Genomic DNA, 16,885 nt, shown 5'->3' on the forward strand with positions numbered 1-16,885 from the left:
TCGGTCACTGACCAAAACAGAGCATGAAATAACAGAACAGTGAAGAAAATATAGAGAAAAAGAAAGTAGGGTGTTAGGTTTGTCTCACATTGATTAGAGTGACTTTACTCTAATCACGGTTCAGAGGCATAGTTTTGACCGCCGACAACCTCTTCAAGTTTGTCAAGACGATCGCGAACAACCTGAATGGCATAAGTCATCTCCCGCTGCGAAATTTGTTCATCGATGATCTTCGAGGCTAGAGATTGGTTACGGCGTTTCTGACTTCGTCTCCGTGCACGTGTCTCAGACTCGTGTTTTTGATCACCAGTCGGGAAGCTGATACCTTCCATCCCGGCCCTGTCCTCCAGCCACCTCCAAAGTTCGTTCTCCTCAGCTCTCCATATCTCCTCATATGCGACCAGCCGTTGCGGAGTCGTGAATCTCACGAGGTTCATATCTGGAGGAACAGTTGTGGTAGTAGTCAACCCCTTCGTATATAGCGTGAATACCAAGAATGCAATGATCCCAAGAGCCATATGCGCGCTCCAGAGAGGCTTGAGAATTCCCACAATGGGGCTAAGGGGACCGCGAATAGGTTCAAACATGCCCCAATTTTGTTGATCCCGTTTATTCGCATCGAGAGCGGCACTCGCGGCAGCGGCCGCGGCCGCAGACTTGCTAGTACTGGCTACTCCCTTCTTCCGACGACCTTTGGGAGTTTTAGCACCTTTGGAGACGCTGGCTACGCGAGCACTGACACCACTCTTTAGAGCCCTAACGAGATCATTCCCGAAAGCGTTCTGTCCATCGATGGCGCCTTTTTCGATAGGTCCTAGTCATCCTATTAGTAAAAGCAGAAGCCATCATTTTCCGTCATTCATACCTTTAAGCCAACTCTTGCCTGTCCATTCAATCGTGCAAGACATGAAAAATCGAGTTTGATTGTTCGGTGCCCAGGTAAATAAGTACTTGGTCTTAACACTGAAGACGTTGCCGCTGGGGACATCAGGTGTTTGAGTAGTAAGTGTAACAAGAACGGCCTTCTCCAGGTCGAGGAAATCAAGTGTTTCGGTACTGATACATTTCGTTTGCTTCGGGCCAATAGATGAATTTAGTGGTTTGATATACGAGTATTGGCGGGTTTTATTAGTGTCATTCAGTCCCTTTTTGTCGTCTTCGAATTGTAAATCCATCGACTTCTGATCCTCCACTAAGAACTTGCTCATAAAGGCCCCGGAGTTCGGCCCAAATACCATAGTGTACACCTTCCCTAGAGGGGCTGGTATGGTATCGTCCTTCACGACTTTCTCATATCGTCCTGACGGGTCAGTGTACTCCGTAGGCGTGTGTGTAGCTGGCCCAGGGAAGTCATTGGCCTCTCCTGAGATAGACAACCCCTTATCATTTGATTTCGTATCAGCTGACATGGCTGTGGCCGACTCAGTTGAGTGCATGGTCAAACCGGTTGTCTCTCGGCTGAACTGTTTGACAGGTTCAACAGATTCACTTCCAATGATGCTCTCATCGCCGCCATCGATTAGGCTATCCCCTTCATTATCCTCATCCTCGTCATAAATTTCATCCTCATCGGCCACGTCGCTGGCAATATCGCTTTCATTTGCCTTTTCCGTCTTGTCACCAAGCCCATCGTCAATTCGCATGCCGTTGAGATAGCTTCTCAGGGAGGGGTGGTTGATCTTCCAGATATTGACCATCAGATCGTATGTCGCTTCACGACTGAGTAAGCTTCGGAATGTATGTCGGGCATGCAATGTTTGAATAGCGATTGCGTTCGGGATCACCATGGCTGTATTTTCTTTTTCAATTGCTACGATCTCATCGAAGCTTATGACGAGTGTTGTCACCCATCCAAGAATATTACTAGAGAAACAGATATGCCCCTCTGAAATGTATATCCGTCCAGCAAGGATGATGTCTCGCTGCAATGCACAGCTATAATCCTCGATCAAGAAATCATCCTCTGGAACGCTTCTAAAAAGCTGATGGTAGTCACGATTGCGTTTTTTGCTTGCAACAGCAAAACCAGTCAAGCGTGGCACACTTGAGTTATTGTTAGGCATGGCTAGTGAACCTACACTGAGACCAATAGCACCGATTGTTGATCCAGTAGCACCTGAAGAGCCACGGTGACGTCGGGCCAGCCGACTACGCACACTTCCAGTACGTTTGATACTACCACCGGTGTCTCCATCGAATATGCTTCCTCCAGGGGGCGTTTGTTCTCCACTCATCTCTGATAGTATCGTGGTAGATTTGAACTTAGTGTCGCTTGCTTCATCGGATGCAGAAGCTACATTGGTTGACGGTAAGTCTTTCTCATAAGCCATCGAAACGGCTCTGGCTGCTCTCGAATCTTCAATACGCGCAGACATTTGATCTCTCCTTGCCGCGATGCTGGATGTACGCGGCTCTTGGGCTAGCTCTGGCTGGGTGATAACAACGCCATCTTTTGTTGTGGTAATTCCACCTGCTGCAGAATCCATATCGAGATGGCTGAAATTCAAGTCACCACTCCCAAGGGTATCGATGGCGAGCTCTTTCTGCTTTTCCTGAGTGGCGCCCTCTGCCTGATTTTCCGCATCATTAGCAGTGTCTGCCTGAACTTTGTCGTCATCAACTGATTGATTTGTGATACGGTTTTTATTCTGAGCTCCAAGGCTGTTCGTTATGGTGGAAGCGGCGTTCTGAGCGGCCGAGAAGACCGAAGAGAAAAATCCGCTTTGAGCGCCAGAGGGAGAACGTGAGTTAGGGGCTCGGGGCTCCTCAACCGTGGGCGACAACGATGTAATGTGGGATAGTTTGCTTGGAGTATGAGAAACAGCGCCTGCAGAACGCACCCGGCGATGTGATATCATGTTCCCCGATGGACTAACAACCGTGCCAGGAGGAAACTCTGACGGCGCAGGGTTCACCGTTTCTGGCGACTCTGTCAAACGGGTTGAAAATTCTCCTGCTAGATTAGTCGGCGTTGGTGGAGTTACTGTTACTTTTGAGTCATCTGTTGCCGAGGGGGAAGGTATTCCGACATCATTCGCTGTGTCAGTTACCTGGGATTTACTCGAGTCGACGAAATCCGTGGAAATGGATATTGGTAGAGGAGGCGGCGGACTCGCTGATCTTTTCGTAGATCGTTTGTCAGAGAGACTGCTTCTACGGCTTGAACCTCCAAGCAGACTGTGGCCCCTCTTTCTTTGACTTCCCACCGATGGTGCTGATTCCCGGTCCGGACTAACACTAGGGCTTTTTTTGTTTTGGGACGGCTTGAAAGCATCTTTTAGTCGTCTTGCAGGGGAGACGGCCCTTTTCTTTACACTCTCCGAGTCAGGGCCTGATATTGTTGATGTTACGCCTAAATAGCCTAATGACGCTTCCGGGGCAGATATGCTATGTCGTCTTGAGGGTGATGAGGATTGTATTGACGAAGTCTCTTTGAGCTCATCGTTTTCCTCGCCTACTGTTGTGGTCCTAACCAATGGCGAAGAGGCGGTGAGATACCCAGAATGAGAGTCGTGCGAGAGAAGGGGAGGTGTACTAGACATGTAACGGACTCGTCAGTTCCTGAATCCGTAACAATTAACAAGATAACAATGCCAAAGCTCACTGGTCTGGTTCAGAGTCATCGGTCAGTAGATTAACCATGCCGGCTGATTGATCTAGTTCATTGGTACTGCCATTTGCAGAGGACGACACCGAAACGGAATATCCATTTCGCATCGACAGGGTACCGTTCATACTAGGGTCAAGTGCGGAGTCAGCAGACGCAACAGAACTCGGCCTCTTGTCATCCACGGTCTGCTTCTTTTTCCTTCGATTGTTGATCAGTTTTGATAAACGACTAGAAGAGTCTTCCACTCCTGGCTCTCCGCTAGTTGTTGGGCGCTTCTCCGGAGTTGAGTCCACTGAGGAACGGCCATTGCTCCGACCGGAGCTTGCATTACTTTCCAAGTCCTGGCCTTGAGTTACACGACTTCGGTTTTGTCGTGAGAACGCCTTCTTGAGACCTCCTGAAGGGGGTTGCAGCGGTGTCGAATCCTGCGTGCCGTCCATGACCGCTGCAAGATATACGGGTGCTGTCCTGGGTGTAGGACGCAGTACCGGAAATCAAGAAGTTGGCCAGCAATGGTATGCAGCCTCCATGTAGCGATATCAGAAAGTCGATGATTATGGCACGGTTTCGCTTATCGGCTTGTAGTCAGGAGCTTTAGTATCGACGTTGCTGAAGCAGCATTTTCCCCGCCGAGCTGGATCGCGTGGGAATTCGAACTTATACGAGGTATCAGTGGTTCTCGTATTTCGTATCGAGGGAATACGAAATTGATGATTTGAAACTGGATGGGCTAGGCAGGCGAATTCAGCGACGTCGGAAGGTGGACTCGACCACAACGGGGGTGACGACAGCGTCGGGGCCTGGGCTGCTTCTAGTTAGTTGGCTTACGGCTGAGTCTAGTGCCTGATAGTTAGCCTTGAAATCAACTGTGGGCTGTGGATGAAAACAACACACCCCAAGGAGCCAGAGCAGTATTCTAGATCTGCGGAGATGCAAAATGGAAGCAATTCCCAGGCGGACAAGAAGGACAGATCGATGTGACGGCTGGACATGGAAAGAGCAACCAACGACTAGGCATTAGGGGGGGGAAGATGCGGGAGACGGACCATCGAGCAACGTGATTGGCCAGCGAACGTCTGCTGCTGGCTGGCCACCTACGGAGGGACGCCTGAGGAATCAATCAGCAGTCACATGTCTAGCTGCCTGCCTTGTGCCAACAACCTGACAAGTCTCCTTGTTCAAGTTTGTAACAAGGCCCTACATGCCAGGCATTGTCCACAAACAGCATATACAGCTTCCTTTGTTCTTCTCATGCGCCTATCTAGCTCTCCCGTTCCCGCAGTGACGTTGCTGAAACTCCCCGCGTCAACTATTTAAGTCATCTCTGCGCAGGACTAATTAGCACGGCGATATCACGGCTAGCGAGGTCATTTCTATGACCTTTTCTTGTGATGGAGAGCGTTCCTCTGACGCTGGTATGACCGACCCAAGTCCTCGCGTTCTGGGCTCGCCGCTAACTCGATGGAATCACTAGGCGCACACTCATGCGCGGAATGCTATGTTAGAGACTCGAAAGTCGAATCCAGTCGCAGCGAGTGAGGAACATGACTTGGCGGCAGGGGAATTTGCGACTGCATCGCAGCATTGCTTGGATGCTTACGTATGTTTGGATTTCTTCACCGAACCGTGACATTGAAACTGATCGATCGAGTGTTTATATAGGCTCTACGAACTTTGAAACTGCTCGAAGAAGAGCATAAAAGGCTTGCTACCCTCCTACGCTCTCAGCATGAACACCCTGCCAGCATTCCAAGCTCCGAGCCACCAACAACATCTCCTGCACAATCTAATGCCAGGGACCACCTTGACGCCTCTGGCCCTTCCAAGAGTACACCTTTAGCATCTGGGCCGGCAAACGATCTCCTACAACAGCCACCGAGGCTTCCAGGGCATAATCGACAGTTGCAAAGAGACACCTCATCGATTGCCAGCAACCTTGCGTCTGCTCGTGGGATCCCTTCCTACCCGCGCCGAGCTTCTCCCGTTTCTCCGACACTCTCAGCTCAACCTGCTGGTGGCCAATTAACAGATTCTCCATCTCGAGCCAAGACAAGTGAGGGAAGGTTGCGAGAACGAGCTGGCAAAACCTCGCACGCACCTAGACAGCCATGGTCCTCCCCCTCCATCAGCCCGACTGAGATTACATCACGTCAGATCGTTCCAGCCGATACTCACGAACTAGAACGGAAACGAGGGCTCGTCTCTGGAACTGACGAGACTTTTCAACGATTTTATTCGACATTCGAGGGTCTTATTTCCAAATTATCTGCCCCCTTGGCATTTGCTGGGCTTCCTCTAGGCACTGATGCTTCTGATCCTGCTCGACAGAAGTCCTCTGCTGAAACCAAGATCGACCGAAATCATGCAGTTTCACAACGTTCTAGCGCATCTGCCGAGCCGGACATCAATAATTTGTTTTCGCGTGCTGCTTTAAGAGCGGTCCGCGATGCCAATGGGGGGATGCCTAGCAATGGCACGGAATCCTTCTATGTAGTACCAACCACAGGTGGAACTGTTTCCTATGCTGGCATCCTGTCTCGTGCAGAGAAAGAAGCCAGACGTGGCAGTATGGATGACGGCGGCGATGAAGATTTTGTAGATGCAAGAGAGACGCCGGCTTCACCAGAGATGCGGCAGAGTCTGACAGGAAGCCGGTCAAGGTTGGCGCGTGGTGGTTCTGACAAAGGTAGCAAAACGCTGGAAGAATTGCGCATGGAAAATGACGCATTAAGACAATTATCCGATCAACTTTCCAAACGCCTTCACATGTGGGAGGTGAATGCTCAATCATCCTCTATGGCTCTCCAGCAGTCTCTGAAAGCAATGCATCACCAGCAATACAATTCTTCATCGCCAACTGCATCCTCGGCAATTCCCACACCACATCCCATTATAAGCAATAATACTCCATCGACGTTCGACAATCACGAGAAACGCATCAAGGAACTTGAAGATATCATCCAGCGCTCTGAGAAGGAAAAGAACATGGTTGTCCGCGAAAACGAGAAACTCAAGTCTGTCCTAGGCAGGTACCGTGAGAGATGGGAAAAGCTCAAGCAAGGCGCGAAGACAAGAAGGAATGCTGCAGAATATACTGCAGCTGCCATCAGTAGTCCTGATGCAACCCCGGTATTGCAACAGACCGAGGGAAATACATCATCAGCAGATCCGAATGAAAACACACAAATGCCAAATGATGAGGATGTTGGTTGAAATTTGGATTACGTAGTTCGCTATTTATTTTGATGGGAACTTTTTTTTTTGGCTTTCAGAACATTACGACTTATGCCTATTAACGAATTTATTGCTGTCATAAATCTATATTTACGTGCTCATGTCAGGACAAGAAATTGCACTAATTCGCTTCGTGTGTTCGTCGTAGGAAAAAAAAAAGGGAGGCCGGAAAGCATTCTAGAAGTCAGCAGTTATGTATCTGATCTTCAAGATGTATTCGCTATAACGGTAAGAATAAATTGAAGAAGAGAAAGAGACTTTGATAGTTGTGAATGGGTATCATTTAAAAGACTAAGGAGTCTCAACATATATATAGCAAACAAAATAAGACCAAATAGGACACAAAAACAATGTCATTGATAGTCCAGAAATCTAAAATAGATCTAGTCCCATAACTCCAAGTCATGATTTCATTGTCCTCTTGTCACGTATCGGGATAAGGCTCAATAAGGGACTCAGACTTTCTGAGCTCCTCTTCCTTCTTTCGCTTCTCCATCTTCTTCATGGCTTCCCCGGTCAGACCCTGGATGGACATTCGCTCTATGACGTCCTTTTTGCGACTAATCCGGTCGCCGATCATAATCAGCACGCCACCTGTGATATTACAGGTGATGGAGCAACACAGAATGACTGTCGTTAATGCAAAGGGGCGGACGTGGTAGCTAATGCCCCATGTACAAGCGCCCAGTGAGATCTGGAGAAGAGAGTGGCAGTCTAGAATGACCACAATGGCAACGAGCATTCGCAACGGGAAGGCGTGGTGGGTGGCGGTTTCGTGAGGTTTGTAGAATGTGTGCGATTTGGAGAATTTGCGCTGATGGTGCTCGAGTCGTTTTTGTTGGAGCGGGGTGAGGATGGAGAATTCCATGGGTGCTTTCTTATCATCGGCGCGCTCAACGTCAGGGCAATCTTCTTCTCGGTGTGAGGGTAAATCGTTCTCGTCGTGGAGGTCTGGCAGCGTGCGCTTCTTACGAAGTCGCCATGTCAAATGATGGTAGTGAGCGATGTATATCATATGATAGGTGTCGACAGCTCTAAACGGAGCCAAACCATCTCCCATAACGGCAAAAAGAGCCACTAGCACGTTATCGATAACATTAATTATATAAGATTGCCGGCCCCCAACGTTAATCCAACCTGAGAATAGATTAGACCGTGGGTATTTCGGAGCTGATTTCAGAGTTTCAACACGTACCAATCAAAAAGAGAACCCAAGCGAGTCCAAAAAGGGTGATTAAAGTTGCATATAAAGTTACCAGGAACCCGAGTGCTGTTTTCATTAGCTTCCGGAGTTCGCAGTACCCTGTGGTGTATCCTTTCACTTACGTTTCGAGATATACTGCCCAAACCCTTTCATAGCCCGTTTGAATTTCGACCGACGGGAATGAAGCATATGCCGAACATGGTCGTTCAATTCCTCTATATCCTGCTTTGACCAGCCTTCTAAAGTCGCTCCATCGGGTAAGATGGCGAAGGGTTCATCTTCTATCATCGAGCTTATAGAGCTCACGAGCTGGGGCCGTTGGAGAGGTGGCGCCACTGTCGCAACTGGCTCTGTTGTCGTTTTAGTAAGCTCATGGCTTTCCGGGACCTTACTCGGCCGTCGTGTTAGATTATACGTGGGTGTGCGATTTAATAAACCGCCCAAGTCAGGAACGAAAAGGGAGTTCTGAACATTAGTGAGAGTAGATAGCGTCGATACTTCCGGGTCTGCACTGCCGTTAGGTACCTGAACAACGGAGCGTACAGCAGAGCTGGCTTACCAATTACGTCCAACAGATCAACTATCCGTGAGTCATATTCATCCGCGGCAAGATGGCGTTGTGCAGAAATCGGGGCAGCCAAAGTGGAAGCGCGGTTGCGACCGAAAGCTGAAAGGGCCGCATTGCTGGCTCGTCGTAGCATTCCCGGGCCACTCGCTCTATCTGGTGATGCTAGATTCGACGGTTGTTCTTGTTCTTGTGTATGTTCATGTTCCTGTCCCCGCGCAGACAATCCTTCTTCTCCATCTTGAGGCCTTTCAGCGGTCGCGGTCGCGGCGGGCGAAATGGAGTTCAGTGCCGCAAAGCGCTCGACATTATACAAATCCATTGATGGCCTCCCTGTCTCCTCCGTCACAGGGGACATGGGATGCTGCGATGACGTCTGCATGCCAGGCGATACGACCAACGGCGGTCCAGACCAACGACCGGGACGCGGTTCTGAGTTGCTGCGGCGCCTGTTCGCTTGCCATGAGTCTTCGGCATCGTTCCTAGCATGGATAGCGCTCTGCTGTTCTGCTGGTTGCGGGGTTCCTTGCGCGGCTGGCTCGGACGCACTAGTGTCATCTTGCGGATGAATGCTCGAAGCAGAGGATAGGCGACGTAGCCTTATACTGGGCTGTCGAGATCGACGTCTCAATCGGGGGGATCTCGTTGCTGGTGGTTGGTAATCTATGTCTTGGGGTAGGCCAGGAAAGGCCTCCTGCGAAGGAGGCTGCAGGCTAGCACTAACCCCATTGTCCGCGGTATCCTCGACACGCTCCATTCGATCCATGATAGGACAGTGAGCCTGCTGAGGAGAGCCGAGAAGACCAACAGAAGAGAGTGGACAGTAAAACTTGGTGGAATGCCAGAACCGGGAAGCCAGCCATACTAATACTGCCGAAAACTTTAAGGTTCCCTAGATGCGGCACTAAAAGCGCGGAGGCAAAGGCGGGCGGCCACTGACCCTTGGTTCAGCGCCAGCCAATGAGACTGGCGTACGGGCTTAGTCATGGACAATCCTGGACTGAATGAATAGTTAACTAAGCAAGTTGACCAGTGCTAACTTTATCTGGTTAGCGCAATGATTAACTTGGAACCGCTGCGTCATCGTCACACCTGACAAATAACTCAAAACAGTCACTGTACTACGAACACCACAGTAACTCTCTCATTGACATCCTCTATATGGAGTGATCTGTACATTCCATATTTACCCATCAAAGGAATCTGGTCTACCAAGACATGTCACTGTGCATTGCCTATAAATGATTAATGGATTATTCTGTACTATGTGCCCACTCCAGATGCATCTCAACGCCAGGGACAGCTTAATGCTGCGATGACGAAGTACCTAGATAGTATACCGTAGCGTGGGGATGAAGCACAGAGGCCCGTGGGATATTTCCAGAAACTGGGGATGATTTGCTCCTTGCCCTGTGGCTTCTCTGGTGTTGGTCGGACAGTGTAAGCTTTTGGCATTCTGGCAGTTTCACGTACTCGTGTGTAAACAAAAGGAAGGACAACGGTGTGTGGTTCAGATTGGGCTGAGCCAGCGGGTAACGCAAACCTCAGGCCAAACACAGAGCTCCCAGGCAGCAAGGCGGCAAGGCGGCAACGGCCCAGCAGGGTTTAGCGCGGCCCGGGTTGCTGCTGCCCTTTTCGCACCCCTTCTCCTTTCTCCAACGGGCGCCTTCCTCTACAAGACACATCGAAACTGTTTCTTCGCTTTCTCAACCTCGAACCTCAACCTCCGATCTAGGGCACTTAGCTACCCTTTTCCTTTCCCCTCAAGTCAATCCTCCCACCCAAAAGGCAGCCTCACGCTACCTGAGTCCTCCCCCCACACATCGGTCTGTTCTACTTCGTGTCCAAAATCAACGACCCCGTGTCCTCAGCCTAAATATGTCTACTGCCGCAGACAATCTCGCCGACGCCCTGGCCAACACTACCCTCAACGGCACCAACGACTCTGCGCAGGTCGAGGCCGCTGCTGCCAGTGCCGATGAGGGTCGTCGGTTGTATATTGGGAATCTCGCATATGCGACCACTGAGGGGCAACTCAAGGAGTTTTTCAACAGCTACACCATGTAAGTATCCCGATGGGCTATCCCTCCTCACAAGACATGCTCCTTGTTGCCCATACTGCTATCATGATTTGGCCGCTTGCGCGAGGAGAAGGAGGATCAGGCTTGTCTCACAGTCATGACCACACTGTGACGAAATATAAATCACCATCCCCTTCGCCTGCATGTTTACATATCATCTCAAAAAGCGTATAACTAATCATTCTCTTCCCTCTTACTAGTGAGAGCGTTGCGATTCCTGTGAACCCCCGTACTAACCGCCCAGTTGGCTATGCCTTTGTTGACCTTGCCACTGCCCACGAGGCCCAGGATGCTATTCAGCAGCTCTCCGGCAAAGAAATCCTCGAGCGCAAGGTGTCTGTGCAAGTTGCTCGCAAGCCTGAACCTGCTGCTGAAGCTAAGGAAGGTGCAGTGAGTGGCGGTGAAGGTGCTAGTGGTGGTGAGGGCCGCAAGAGGGGCTCCACTCGTGGACGTGGACGTGGCCGGGGTCGTGGTGGCCGTTTTGCCCGCGGTGGTCGTCCTCGCACCGAGCCTGTATGTTTGGACATCATTTTGCTGGAAGCAAGAATCATATCTAACAACGTAACTGCAGAAGGAGAATGGCGAACCGGAAGCCGCTGTGCCAACCAACGTTCCTGGTCAAGCCGTTCCTTTAACCGAAGCCGCTACTGAGAACGAGTCCGCTGCTAAAGAGACTAAGACTCATGCTCCCCGTGTCCAGAAACAACGTGGACCCCCCGAAGATGGTATCCCCTCCAAGACCAAGGTCATGGTTGCCAACCTTCCTTATGACCTCAATGAGGAGAAGGTACGTTGACCCTGATTTTGAATAGGGGCGTGAAATATCACTACTAACGCAAAGCCCTACAGCTTAAGGAACTTTTCAAGGACTACGAGCCCCAGTCTGCCAAGATTGCTCTTCGTCCAATTCCTCGCTTCATGATCAAGAAGCTCCAGGCCCGTAATGAACCTCGTAAGGGTCGTGGATTTGGCTTTGTCACTCTAGGCTCCGAAGCTCTCCAGGAGAAAGCCGTCCAAGAGATGAACGGAAAGGAAATTGAAGGACGTGAAATCGCCGTTAAAGTCGCTATCGACAGCCCTGGCAAGGAAGATATCATCCCAGGGGAAGGCAATGGGCAGGCGGCTGCTGAGCCTGCGGCCGCGGAGACCCCTGAAGCTGCCGCTTAAGAAAAGAGGTATATTTTATTTTATTATTGAACAGGGGATGTGTGTGAGGCTTGTGACGGCCATTCCTTTTATGATAAGCCATCTCATTGCGCAATAAAAAGAGGATTGGCGGTTTTACATGTCTTAGAAGTGGAGGGGTATGCTGGTCTTTTTGTGTGTCTGCGTGTTTGATACGTTGCAGCCTGTGGCCAGACATCTATCTTTGAAACAGGTCAAGTCCTTTATGGGCCGAGAAACTATTCCGTTCCATTTACCATTTTCATTCTCTTGTATTTTATCAACGAATCTGGCTCCAATGCCGTTGACACTTGCTAATATGCGTATTCCTATGAATGAATGTAAACCTCTGGTAGAGCCTACTGCCCTCGGAGATTGGGCGCACGGGCCAGGGTGAGACGACGGCAAGTCCAATACTCACCACTAATGCAATCTTGGATCCCAGCGACTATTAATCATTCTTAGCCAATATAGCACTACACCAACTCCCGAGACCATCTTCGGAAACAGGAATGTGCACACGGAAGTGCTAGTGGGATTTAAAAATTTGGGAATTGCTGGGGATTACGTTCGTTCTGCCCAAAATGTCGAAAATGTGGGAAGTAGATCCCGAGACAAGGGCCAAGGTACGGATGTGCACCTGCGAAAATCATCCTATTTTGCTGCAATACAAATGCAATGGACGTTGCCCTTGCTAACTATCTCTTGATATGGCTTTTTCTTCTAGCTTCTCCAAATCTCAAAGACGAATGGAAACGATCGCTGTTGTGACTGCGGAGCGCCTTCCCCGCAATGGGTAAGCAAGCAAGCTCACTGCTGCTGCTTGGAGGGTGGTTGAAGAATTTTTGTTCTAACGATTGCTTTACCACTGACAGGCATCGCCGAAATTCGGAATCTTCATCTGCTTAAACTGTGCAGGCACCCATCGCGGGCTCGGAGTACACGTTTCATTCGTCCGGTCTATCACTATGGATGCCTTTAAGAATGCCGAAATACAGAGGATGGACAAGGGGGGCAACGATACCTGGAAAAGTTTCTACGACGAGCACACGATTGTCATCTCGGAGGGTCGGACGTTCGACGATTCTACGATAAAGGAGAGATACGATAGCGAAGTCGGGGAAGAATACAAAGACAGGCTTACGGCAAAGATTGAGGGCACCGAATATGTACCTAGAGAGAGAAAGAAGAAACAGCCTTCACCAGCTGAAAGTGCGTCGAGCTCGAGCACGCCGCTACAGGGGGGTCGAGCATCTCCCGCGGTTGGGGCAACCCGGAAAGAACGCAATGAAGCGTATTTTGCGAAGTTGGGAAATGAGAATTCTGCCCGTCGAGATGATCTAGCTCCTTCTCAAGGCGGAAAATATGGTGGATTTGGTGGCGGAGTGACGGTGTCTAGGGCTCCTCGACAAGAGAGCGCCGTACCCGGTCTCAATGATTTCCAAAGTGACCCTGTCGCGGCTTTATCTAAGGGATTTGGCTGGTTCACATCGGCAGTGGGAAAGGGAGCCAAGAATGTGAATGATGCATACATTCAACCTACTGCTAAATCGGTGGGTTTTTTTTCTTCTTCTCTTTTATCGCGTCTTTCATACATATAAAATACACCGCTAACGCCTCACAAACACACAGCTCGCTGAGTCGGACTTCGCAGCACAGGCCCGCTTACAAGCCTCACAGCTAGGTCAAAACTTTCAAACCGGAGCGCGAGATGCGGCTGAGCGATTCAACCGATTTGTCGAGGGCGATACATTTGGTGATCAGCAGCGGCGTTATCAGCCGGAACGACAAGATTTCTGGGACGACTTTTCAGCGGCTGGAGAGCAAAGTGTTCGCCAAAAAAGGCAATCTGGTGCCATTGGTACTGCCACGATGAAATCCACCCCGTCATCAACAGCCGCTGTTCCATCGTCTAGAGTTAGCTCGGCGACCCCTGTTAGCACTGGCGTTGGCCCGAATACTTCGACTTCTACTTCATCGACGAAGGAGAAGGAGGATTGGGGTGAGGATGACTGGTAATAATGTATAAGTGTCCCACAGCGATACCCACCTAACCCTACTAGAAGAGCAATCCATATATTTTTAGTCCCTGATGATGACTATGATGATGAATATCTATGTTCCGTCCGTAGTGTACAAAGGTATATATGAGGATGGCTTTCATTTTACAGATCATCAACCTTCTTTCGAGGTTACTGACATTTTACCTATTCAGCTCTGACAAAACCGCTTTCTGTCTCGGTGTAGACATTCTCTCAAACCGATCAACATTCATCACAAAAGTGCCCCTTCCAGCACTCAAACTGCGCAAATGTTTCAAATATCCGACCATTTCTTTAAGAGGTACTTTTGCCGTGATCGTTCGAGGCTGGTTTGCAGATGCCTGAATGGGCAAACCACCAGCGACACTAGGTGTCTCGAAAGGGTCAGGTGGAGCGTATATTTTATTAATGTCGATGGGTGGTTGATCCGCCTCCGGACTGTTATTTTGGTTCCCGATAGAGGCTGTGATTGGCATTTCTTCGTCGAGAGACACTATATGCCCACCACGTGCTGAAGAGATATCGTGCACCACAGCACCAAGACTACCTTCGTCAACGCTTATGATCACGTTCATGACTGGCTCCATCACGGCGGTACCGCTGCCAGTACTACTATTGTTGTTGCTTTGTGAAGTTGCGACTAAGCCTCGTAAGGCACCTTGCGTTGCGAGTCGCGCAGATGCTGACAATGCCGAAGCGCTGCTTTCAGAGCCGAATAGATGCTCGGCAACATTGCATATTAGCGTCACTTTTGTGCTGTGCATTGGGAAGGTAAACTGCGGGCCTCGTGCAAGGGCCGATAAAGCGCCATTAAATAGTGACGTGCGGAAGGAGTTCACGTCAACCTGCGGTGGTAGGGCTGAACTTTCCTCTTTCCCTTTCCTGTCCCTCACGACGTTGATGCCCGGGGCGCAGATAATAATCCTATTTCCTTCTATCGTGTCGTCGAAAATGACGTCTTGGGCCTCGGAGACACCCTCAGCGACCTCTAGCTCTGGGTCAAATGGCTCCACGACCGCCGTGCATCCTGCCTTGCCTTTTCGCCCGGCAATCTCTTTGTCAAAAATCTTGGTCACAGGACTAGACTGGCTCAGAGGGCATTCTCGATAGCCAATCTCAATCCGGCCCATGGAAGCTTTAGCTTTGAAGTCATTGACCAATCGGTCTCGTGCAATTTCCAAATGCAGTTCCCCCATGCCGCTCAGAAGCGTTTGTCCAGAGTCCTCATCGACTGTCACATGTAGGCTAGGGTCTTCTCGCAATAACAATGCCAGGGCATCTTGCATGTTCTTCTCCTCACTAAGACTGTGTGGTTCAATACTTGCGAAAAACACAGGCGGGGGTACGTCGATAGGACGCAGCTGTAAGGTATTCAGAGGCTCCGGAGGCGTGGCCTTGTTCCCCATGGTTGTTATTAAGGTATCTCCAGTGCGAGCATATTTCAACCCAACCACGACTCCAATATGACCCGCATGTATAGATTCAACTTCCACGGCGTCATTGGCGTACATCTTGAAGAGGCGAGGTACTCGTTCTGTAACATGAAGATTCGTGTTGTATAGATTACAACCTCTGTTAAGAGAACCAGAATAAACACGGACGTAAACGAGAACTCCACGCTTGGGATCGCTGACAACCTTGAAAGCTAATGCACAGCTTTCCAGACTAGCGGCCAAATTTTGAGGCTCTACCAAGGCAGGCACAACAGCCAATTTCTTCTTTTGCGTAGACTTTGGAGTAGTAGTAGTTGCTTTCGGACTTTGTTGCAAACTCAGCTCTCCATTCAGTAGACTGCCTAGTCTCCCTTTAGTATTGCCCAGAGTAATCTCTGGATCAGATGATTCAGACGGTCCTGGAAGAAGGTTGTTGACTGCATCAAGCAAGGGCTGCACACCCATGTTGCGGAAACTTGAACCAGCGAATACCGGTATGATCCTTTGAGCTGCAGAACCGAGCAAACATTTCCGAAGACTCCTAATTATATCCATGGGCGGTACTGCCAAATGATCTTCTTCATAGTCAAAGAACTTCTCCACCATGTCCTCATCGTGTTCACTGAGCAATTCGATTAGAGCTATCCGAGCGCGCTTTAACTCCTCGGCGAGACTTTTGTCTTCATTCTCCAGATTCGCTAAATCGAATACCTTGACAGACTTTCCATCACCACCTTCTTTCCACAGCAGTCCTTGGAGCGTAACAACGTCTGCAATTCCAGTAAACCGCCCGTTGCCGCCTTCGAACCACGGGATCTGACAGACTGCGGGCCAGCCTTGCAGCCTGGAGCCTACCTCGCGCACTGTTCTACCGAACGCAGCGCCATCTCGATCGAGTTTGTTGACGTAGACAATTCTGGGGATTTGATATACACTAGCCTGGTGCCATACTTTCTCCGTCTGAGCTTCGACACCAGCCACTCCATCTAAGATGGTGACGGCCCCATCAAGGATCCGTAAGGATCGCAGGACCTCAAACGTAAAGTCTGCATGACCCGGAGTGTCAATTAGATTGACCGTGTGAGAAGCTCTGGACCTTGGTAAATTTTGGGCATCTAGCTCCTGCACACTGGGGCTCTTAGAGGCCTCTTGAGCGGTGGGCGGTGGCCAATGGAAAGTGATAGCAGCAGACTGTATCGTAATCCCGCGAGCTCGTTCAGCAGGAAGAAAGTCGGTAACTGTAGATCCCTCATCTACATCGCCTATTCGCCGCGTAAAGCCGCTATAATAGAGCATGCGCTCAGTCGTAGTCGTCTTTCCTGCATCGATATGCGCAATGATACCGATGTTTCGCGTTTTCTCAAGATCAGCTGCAGTGTCCCCCAATGCTGACGTCGAGCTCCATTCGCGGTAATTCTGACATCTCAAGTGAGACTGGACAGGTCTATTGTACGATACTATGTTGCTTGATGCATATTTGCGAGGATTCGTTCTGGACAGCCTGGGGATGGGTCGAATCACCCAGTCGAGCAAAGGGGCCACCACCATTTCA

The 16,885-nt window shown here is 49.9% G+C and overlaps 6 protein-coding genes across 6 annotated transcripts; 3 read left to right on the forward strand and 3 right to left on the reverse strand.

The window, feature by feature from the left end:
• Window positions 1-113: 113 nt before the first annotated feature.
• UA08_07087 (hypothetical protein) lies at window positions 114-4,050 on the reverse strand (the record flags this gene model as incomplete). The annotated part of the gene is made up of 3 exons (XM_020261990.1): window positions 114-814; window positions 866-3,534; window positions 3,605-4,050. The coding sequence occupies 3 exons, from the start codon at window positions 4,048-4,050 to the stop codon at window positions 114-116; spliced, it is 3,816 nt and encodes a 1,271-aa protein (XP_020117798.1).
• A 951-nt stretch (window positions 4,051-5,001) lies between these two features.
• UA08_07088 (hypothetical protein) lies at window positions 5,002-6,823 on the forward strand (the record flags this gene model as incomplete). The annotated part of the gene is made up of 3 exons (XM_020261991.1): window positions 5,002-5,025; window positions 5,085-5,210; window positions 5,273-6,823. The coding sequence occupies 3 exons, from the start codon at window positions 5,002-5,004 to the stop codon at window positions 6,821-6,823; spliced, it is 1,701 nt and encodes a 566-aa protein (XP_020117797.1).
• A 445-nt stretch (window positions 6,824-7,268) lies between these two features.
• UA08_07089 (hypothetical protein) lies at window positions 7,269-9,379 on the reverse strand (the record flags this gene model as incomplete). Its single annotated transcript, XM_020261993.1, has 4 exons — window positions 7,269-7,981; window positions 8,040-8,114; window positions 8,171-8,554; window positions 8,608-9,379. 4 exons carry the CDS (start codon window positions 9,377-9,379, stop codon window positions 7,269-7,271), a joined length of 1,944 nt encoding a protein of 647 aa, XP_020117648.1.
• Window positions 9,380-10,491: 1,112 nt separating this feature from the next.
• Window positions 10,492-11,861, forward strand: UA08_07090 (hypothetical protein; the record flags this gene model as incomplete). Its single annotated transcript, XM_020261994.1, has 4 exons — window positions 10,492-10,676; window positions 10,895-11,207; window positions 11,266-11,481; window positions 11,544-11,861. The coding sequence occupies 4 exons, from the start codon at window positions 10,492-10,494 to the stop codon at window positions 11,859-11,861; spliced, it is 1,032 nt and encodes a 343-aa protein (XP_020117649.1).
• Window positions 11,862-12,442: 581 nt separating this feature from the next.
• On the forward strand, window positions 12,443-13,877 carry UA08_07091 (hypothetical protein; the record flags this gene model as incomplete). Its single annotated transcript, XM_020261995.1, has 4 exons — window positions 12,443-12,484; window positions 12,586-12,654; window positions 12,734-13,411; window positions 13,491-13,877. 4 exons carry the CDS (start codon window positions 12,443-12,445, stop codon window positions 13,875-13,877), a joined length of 1,176 nt encoding a protein of 391 aa, XP_020117650.1.
• A 184-nt stretch (window positions 13,878-14,061) lies between these two features.
• On the reverse strand, window positions 14,062-16,881 carry UA08_07092 (Ribosome-releasing factor 2, mitochondrial; the record flags this gene model as incomplete). Its single annotated transcript, XM_020261996.1, has 1 exon — window positions 14,062-16,881. The coding sequence occupies one exon, from the start codon at window positions 16,879-16,881 to the stop codon at window positions 14,062-14,064; it is 2,820 nt and encodes a 939-aa protein (XP_020117651.1).
• Window positions 16,882-16,885: the final 4 nt, after the last annotated feature.

This window comes from Talaromyces atroroseus (genome assembly GCF_001907595.1).
Source record: "Talaromyces atroroseus strain IBT 11181 chromosome Unknown scaffold_10, whole genome shotgun sequence".
Taxonomy (NCBI): domain Eukaryota; kingdom Fungi; phylum Ascomycota; class Eurotiomycetes; order Eurotiales; family Trichocomaceae; genus Talaromyces; species Talaromyces atroroseus.